The 8,466-nt window shown below is 36.9% G+C and overlaps 1 protein-coding gene across 2 annotated transcripts in view; it reads right to left on the reverse strand.

Moving 5' to 3' along the window:
• Positions 1-2,962, reverse strand: part of LOC107684711 (serine/threonine-protein phosphatase 2B catalytic subunit alpha isoform-like) — a 52,182-nt gene extending 49,220 nt beyond the window's left edge. For both annotated transcript variants that reach the window (XM_016481047.1, XM_016481046.1), the window contains exon 1: positions 2,497-2,962. In XM_016481047.1, coding sequence (XP_016336533.1) covers positions 2,497-2,551 — 55 coding nt within the window. In that variant the 5' untranslated portion in view covers positions 2,552-2,962. The remainder of the gene's footprint in view (positions 1-2,496) is intronic.
• Positions 2,963-8,466: the final 5,504 nt, after the last annotated feature.

The following is an 8,466-nucleotide window of genomic DNA, read 5'->3' on the forward strand; positions in this document are numbered from 1 at the left end:
GGGCTTGAACTGATGGTAAAACTAATGACATTATTTACTGTCTTTACATTTATTTTGAAAGATGGAGCTCGCGATTATGGTAAACATTTCACCGTTGCAAATCTGTAAATGTTTTTCTGCCTTCATACCAGGATCATTAAGACAGATTTATAAGCAAGCTGGAAACGAGTATGAGAATGTTAACAGTGTGGCTACAATATAATGATTTAGCATACAAAGAGTGATGCTTAGTACAGCTCCCATGAGACGAGGCGATAAACCAGTATATCAAAACACTAAATGGAAAACGCCATAAAATCCATTATGCCAGCGCAGAAATGACAGGCCTAACTCTAGTTGCACTTAGTAAATGAGACTCTGCAAATGACACACCATGCAGTGTTTTATGAAATCCTGCTTTGCTGCTGTGGGGATTCTATGGAGAGACAAATTCTTTGTTTGTCTCCTGCGTTTGGAGCTGCACTCTGCTAAATATGAATGCTTAGCTAACCTCATCACTGGGATTTTAGATGTGGTTATTTATTGATGCATTTTGTTGATGATAAAAGCCCTCAATTATACATAAGGAGGGAGAGGAGACAGAGGTAGTTCAGAGAATGCCATTACGGCTAAAACAGCCAGATCTAAAGTACCTCTATGAGGTTGGAGGGGGTCACTACTGTGACTCATTACTAATGCAACCTTAACTTTTAGAGAGGTCAGATGACTTATATCAAAGCCTGAATTATAATGGGCCTTGTCATAAGATTCTGCATTCAAAGGCAGATACAAATCAAATGTTCTGCCAAAAAATGCTCACGTCAACACATCAGGACTGAACAACATGACTGAAACTATCTTCAGGTTGATACGTGCGTTTATGCATAACATTTATGCTGTAAATCAGCCTAACATCTGCTTTTTGTGACAATCGTATGGGATTTAAACAGTAAATGATGACAGAATTTTCATTTTTGGGTGAACTATGTCTTTGACACAAAGAGTGTTTTAAATGCTAATACTATTTATCGAATCAACGCAGTAGAAAACACATTTAAATGTGGCCACATTAGCATGCAAATTAAAATATCCTGGCAATTGTTTTCCTGGAAAAGTTCACAAGCCCACTGATTATTGCAATTCAAATCAATCGGCTAGGCTGAAGTGTTAATTTGTGTAAAACAAGAAAAAGATTAACATTGGGGGTTCACTGTTTTGAGGAGGCGGAATACCTATATAGTCTGCGATTCAAACACATATCTACAAGAATATATCTGTTATTTATATCACAAATTATATAATATATCCATCACTGGACCTGAGAGGAGAAGGGAGAAATCATGAAAGTGCAAATGTGACCCATTAGCTGTCATAGAGGGTCGGAACGCATCAATGAAAGCCAACAGCACCATAAATTTAACCAATTTAAAAGAAATGATGTGTCTATTAAAATGTTGAAGCTCTTTTCTATTTGTTACTGTCAAGATTAAAGGTACACTAAGTAAATGGTTGTTTACATGTACCTGCTCTCATTCATCCAAATAATACTAGTGTTTTAGACTTTATACTGACACCTATTGGCCTGGATGCATTAAATTTTCTCACTAAATGCTGACAGTACAGAAGCTGTTTGTGTGTGTTTTCCCAGGTTTCTCTAAATTTCTCGTTTTTGGGCTTGGGTTGTCATTTTGTTTTTATTTTTTCATTCATCCACACCACAGCTCCGTTTTTATGTTATGTCAGTTGTTGTTAGAATGTACATTTGCATTTATGCTTTGTAAAGCATCCTGGCAAAAGTATTATTTTATAAGTAACAGGGTCAGTTGTATCAAGACGTGATCCCAAGTGGAGCCCCCTCTATGTAGAATAAAACATCTCATGACTGTGTATATATTATTTTAATACTATTTCACAATGAAAGTGTCATTCATGTTAAACCTTTTCAGTAAAAATTGACCTAGAGCACCTTTAATTAACCTAAGTCTAGTTTCTATATAAGACCTTGAGGCTTATATTTAGTCTAGGTGATCTCTGCTTTTATGTTCCTATGGATACATGTGAATATTAATGTGCGCTACGTGACCAGTAAATGTGCGAAAATCAATCAGACGCAATGGGGGCGCGACAGTTTCCAGCTCGATTTACCTGCAGACTCGAGGCTTTCCTCGAGAAAGCAAACCGCTAAATATGAACTGAAAACCTTATTGCTTCATTGTCTCTGAAGAATACATGGAGGGCTGCGTGATGCCACCTAAATCCTGCTGCATCACCGCCTCCACTGGATCTGCCTTATTTAACACATCTCCCCCTGCCCACGACTCAATTAACATCAATCCATTGCAGAGAAAATCATCGCAACGATCTCTTATCTCAAAACATTGCCTTTCTAAACATGAACTGACCACATTAATATATGCAATCGATACGTCTTAATTAGCTGTGATAACATTTTAACAATTAGTACATAAATAACGGATGCAGGTAAAATACGGAGGGGGGGGTGTAGCCTACACTTACATTTCACTACCCGATCGGTGGAGTTCAAGACCATGTCAGCGTTAGACATCTTCATGGGCAGTGGATGTCTCCAGGCGAATGTGTTTCTCCGTCCTCGCAAAAGAAGCGCTTTATGCTTGGCGTATTTTCGCGGTGGCGAGATGCGGTTGGTGCAGTGGCATCACTCGGATGCGTCTCCTCCGTGTCTCACCGCCGGATGCTGCTGCTGCCTAGAGAGGGTGGAGGAGGACGATGCTGCTGCTGCTGCTGCTGTTGAGACTATCGTGAGGGGGAGGATGGAGCTGATGGGGTAGAGGCGGTGGAGAGAAAGGAGAGAGAGCGCGCGCGCTCGGGAGACCCTTTCAGCGCGTTGCACCACCCCGACATGGCGAAGCGGGGAACTCCCACGCACCCGTGTGTAGGGGCTGCGTGATGCTGCCATCAGGTGGAGGTGAAGGGCTTTCCCGAAAACGCGCAGCTAGCTCTTTACCATGACTGATAATCAAGTTGAAATGCCACTCAGGTCCGTAAGAATGTGTCCCGCATGTGGCATCGTCGCCCTACCCGTTTTTAAGGGGAGCGGTGAATTTTATTTTTCTAAATAAGTTTCTGTGCTCTTTTAAATGGGAGTTATGAATAATGATTTTCACAATTATAGTTAATGACACTTCAACAAAAACAGAATTAGGAATTAGCCAAAAACTGTCAATAAAAAGACATTTAACATATACAGAATATTTCAAAATATGGCTGTAGTAACTATGGTATTTCAATCTTTAAACAAAAGTTATTATGAATGCAAAAAATGAGAATTGTTTTTACCAATTACTTCAACAAGTCCCCTTGAACAAGTAGGGGATTACTCCTAATTTTTCTGAAATTTAATTACAGTTACTTCTGATGTAATTGCATTAAATACTGCATAGACTATAGAACAATTCTATATAAAACATAGTGGATTTAAAATTTCTAATGTCAAAATGTCTAATGTTAAAATGTATGTTGTTAATGTAACCTTCTCATTTTAAATACTCCAGGTCAAGAATAATTTATTCAAATGCATATTATTTATTTGAAATAATTAAAGGCAGAATTAATTTGAAAATTCATATGAAATAATTACAAGCAGTTTCATATTGTTCAACTGGTCAAGGTTGATATGGGATTTAGTTTTTTTTTTTAGTAATCAGAAATGCAATAGAATTAGAGTGATTAATTAGTAATCAAATTACACTGTTGATGTAATTAGTTATTAAAATAGTAATTAATTAATTAATATTACAGAGCAACTATACTAAAACTGCATATTATATATGACAACAATTTTGCACAAATTATTGTAGTAAATATGGTATTTCTATGTTGTCTTTCAAACCAGGATTCTCTGCTGAAAGAAAGAAAGTCTTCCAGCCTGACCAGCCAAAACCCCTTTAAAACTGGCCAACAGACCAGTTAAAAACAGCAAACCAGCTTTTTTTAAGCTGTTGTTTTTCAGCAAGGTAATGGACAGTCTACCAAAATTACCACGGTAACCATTGTATCAGCTATAATAAAATACCATTTATTACAGTTATTGGTACTTCACATACAATTGTGATAACTGGCTATTAGACACAAGTGGTATAGAAATAAAAACAAAATCACAATTTTTGTAATAGTAAACCATTAAACAGCTAAGGCTGATGGTGAAGTGAGAACGTGACCATTAGTAGCATTTATCCTGTTATGTTGAATATAATATTCATATTTTATCATCTTTCAGTTGATTCGAAGAAACCCAAATTCTCAAACGGACAACTCTTGGGTGCATCTAATATAATGCCATTAGCTTTATTTTATATTGCGGTGTTAAAAGATATATAGTTACCTTATCTACTTTTTTCCACATTCGTTTTTTGAATGTCTACATGTCCCAGGGCGACACTGACCGAGAGCTGAACCAACGATGTGCAACAGGCAGTCAGCTTTGAACTGACACTGCGGAAAGACATGAATGCGGCTTTTTCTTGCTGGTGAAAAACACAGCTGCAGGGAACTCCCATTGGTTCAGGGGCTGAACTGTTTTTGCATTTCTAGAGTTTTGCAATACCTTATTCTTCCCATAGAGGTCAGGGCAGGCTAAAGTTATGCAAGCACAAACAGCACATTCAGCAGTGCAGTAATATTGTTACCTCATTCAAGTTGATGTATACACTGTATTGCTGTTCAAAGAATACATTTGCATTTAAGTACAGATTCAAACAATGATTAGAAATGGGTATTTTTCACTATGTGCTCCAACCTATCAAACATTGAACGGGACAGAAATACCAAACAGCTGTCATTTGGCAGCTTTTACTAAAAAAAATAGTTATTCCGAAAATTAAATTCTGTTTCCTCACCATTAAAATTTAAACCTGCATTCTGATGGTTATGAGACAAGCAGGTAAAAATGGCATTTGGTGTCATTGAGGGACCAAGTTTGAATATACACATGCAATACTGTTCAAAGGTTTGGGGTCTGTAAGATTTGTTAATGTTTTCGAAAGATGTCTCTTATGCTCAATAAGGCTGCATTTATATTTTAACATATTATTACAACTTAAAATAACTGTTTTATTTTAATATTATTATGATGTAATCAAAGCAGAATTTTCAACAGCCATTGTCACACGATCCTTCACAAATCATTTTAATACAGTGCGTTGATTTGGTGCTCAAGAAAAGTTTTTTAATATAGAAAACTGTCAAAAACAGTTGTAATGCAATGGAAAAAAAAACAGCATTTATTTAAAACAGCAATGTTTTGTAACACTGTAAAAGTCTTTACTGTCACGTTTGATCAATTTAATGCATCATTGCTGGATAAAAGTATTGATTTCTTTTTTTTTAATTGTAGTGTATAACATATGTAAAATATAATTTTCAGGTTACTCCTCACATTAAGCTATGTTATCAGAAGACTTACAGTGCAGTTGTATATGATTTGCTTTTCTTTTTTTCTGCATGGAAAAGACTGGAATTCTTCAAAATATTCCCTTTTGTGTTCAGAAGAAAGTAATACAGAAAGAAAGTAGTACAGCTTTGTCATAATTTACTGACCCTTTAAGGTACGCTAAGCAACATTGATAAGCATATGTTACTTACGTTACTACACAATAATCATCAGATCTAAATCACTTCTAGACTTATGACTCATTCACAAGCAAACATTTTCTGAATATATGAGAGTAACAGATAAACACTTTACCTTTAACTTATTCTGTTAAGTCTGCAATGCAGCCAGATGACCACTAGATGGTCATCTTTCATTGTAGGTTTTTCTCATACACGTTCATCTCTAAATGATTTGAGAACGCTAGATTCCTTCTTTGCTACATCACTATGCATCTGTTCATTGTTTCATAGTAATTTGTGTGGTTGACACTCTTGACATGCGCTGTTAGGCTGATGGTTCGTGTTTAAGAATCCCTGACGAGAGCCAACATTTTTACATTGTACCATAGCGGATCTGTCTCATCAGCATCTCCTATGAAAACATCAGTATTTGGCCACACCTGTTCCTCTGATATGACAATCCTATTCATTTGGCTCTTGAGTTTCTCCTCCTCTAATTCACTGGTGCCTGCCAGTGTTCAGATGGATCTCTGTGCATGAGGGTTCAGTTGGAGCTTTGTGGTCCCTCGCTCTCACTCTAGTACTACTGGGTCAAAGGCAGAGAGATAGTACAGTTTTTTTGTGTCATCCTGTCAGGCTCAGCTTTTCACTGACAACCATATGTTCTTGAACGCAGAGGGATAGTCAAAGTACTGCATGTCCCATAATCTGACACTTTGGATGGGGGGGAAAGGGGCTGGATACAGTCCAGAAACAAACAGAGATGCGTTAAACAGCACTGCAATTTAAAAAACAACTAAAGAATGGACGCATTAGCGAAACAGATCATCCAGACTGATGGGAAGCTTGTTCTGCTGAGGCGGCGGTGGGAGGTGAGCATGTAAAGGAGAGCTGGGCTGTGCCTCGGGGCAGAAAGGAGAGAGCGGCACTTCGGTGTTTGTTTGGAAATCTCACACAGCTCGCAACATTCCTGAGCGCCTGCGAAATCGGACATCTTTCTCTATTCGCTCTCTGGCATTTCTTTTTTCGGGCAGTCTTCTGGGGCACTCCTGCGGTGCTAGTCATGCAGCTGGAGTGGGAAGCAGTGGGTAGAGTAAAACTAATACCTCTCTCTCTCTCTCTCTCTCTCTCTCTCTCTGGAAAGTGCCTCTGCCTCGTCTCACGCAGAGCGAACGCAACAAAGATCTGAGTGTGGCCGTAGCCCCGGGACAAGTGCGCCCACCATAGCCTCTCCTGTGTCACGCATTGCTGCTCCCTACCAGAGCAGTCTTTCTCTTTCAGACAACGTTCAGCCAAACAGGCAGCTCAGCTTAGTATTTTCTACTTTGCCATTACATTTAGGAAACACGTTTAAAAAAATAGTATTTCTATTAATCTTAGTTCACCTAAAGATGAAAATTCTGTCTCCCTTTACTCACCCTCAAGTTGTTCCATACATGTATGAATTTCTTTCTTCTTCTGAACACAAAAGATATTTTGAAGAATGTGGGTAGCCAAAACAGTTTCTGGTCCCCATTGCCTTCCATAGTATTTTTTTTTTCATACTATGGAAATCAGTGGCTACCAGCAACTGTCTGGTTACCCATATTCTTCAAAATGCATTACCAAACAGTTTCTGGTCCCCGTTGCATTCCATAGTATTTTTTTCCCCATACTATGTTAATTCAGAAACTGTTGGTTACCCATATTCTTCAAAATATATTTTGTGTTCAGCAGAAGGATTCATTTGGAACAACTTGAGGGGTGAGTAAATGATGTTTTTTTTTTGTTTTTTTTTACATTTTACAGTAAGGTTCCATTTGTTAACATGTATACATTTGTTAACATGAACTATCAATAAAAACTGCATTTAGTAATCTTAGTTAATGTTAATTTACTAACATTTAATAATTCATTATATATGTTATATCTGTTAATATTATCTATTGGACCTATAAGCTAACATGAACTAACAATTAACATTTATGAACTAATGTTAACAAGGATTAATGAATACTTGACAATGACAAATGTATTGTTCATTATTAGTTAATGTTAGCTAATGCACTAACTAACGTTAACTAATGGGACCTCATTGTAGAGTGTTACAGATTTTGTTGTTTTTGTACACATTATCTGTTCAGGGTCCTAAGATTCTGACAAGGGGGTGTTAAATACTGCACATTCAGTACACAAATGGAAATTTATCACTTGTAGTGATGTCATAAGGTTACTGTTATTTATTTTAAAGTATTTTTAAAGCATTTTGTCAGTGTGTGCAGCAAAAAAGTTCCGTCATGTTTACTGTTTTTAATTTCTACTTTTAAGAAGTATATATTCAGAATGTTTATTCCTACGAATGATTGGATACCATAAAGTAAAGTGGATTCCCTGGGAAAAATTGTTCTGTAAAGTGAGACTAACAAGAATTTCAGATTACGTATATTGATCGATGATGTCTCATGCTGTATCAGCTATCAGAATTCTGTGAAATTCATTGCTTTCAGAGAACAGAGCCCTGGTTCAAAGATCATCACTTTACAACTACTGTATGTGCAAGTCAGCACTGCATTAATATTCTTCAAACATTCAATTTTCACTTTTCTTCTGACTACAGATTTCTGGAATTATTTCAGCTTAAACCACTTAACATACTGTCATACAGTAAGTAGGGTCATTTTTAGAGGATTTACAAGCAGAAATGTGAGACTTGTAATTATATAAAAGTGTTTTATTACCTTTTTAGGGGTTTAGTGTTTATGGTGTTGCGTCTTCATAGTGTCATAAAATTGAATATAACTTTAAACAGAAAAATGTGTGATTTATTAATGTTAAAATCATGTTACATGCATATTGCATAGGCCAGCGTCTTGTGGCTGTATATTAAAAGGGTGAGTATTTTTGCTTTTACAAAAA

This window comes from Sinocyclocheilus anshuiensis, unplaced genomic scaffold, assembly GCF_001515605.1.
Source record: "Sinocyclocheilus anshuiensis isolate Anshui unplaced genomic scaffold, SAMN03320099.WGS_v1.1 scaffold509, whole genome shotgun sequence".
Lineage (NCBI taxonomy): Eukaryota > Metazoa > Chordata > Actinopteri > Cypriniformes > Cyprinidae > Sinocyclocheilus > Sinocyclocheilus anshuiensis.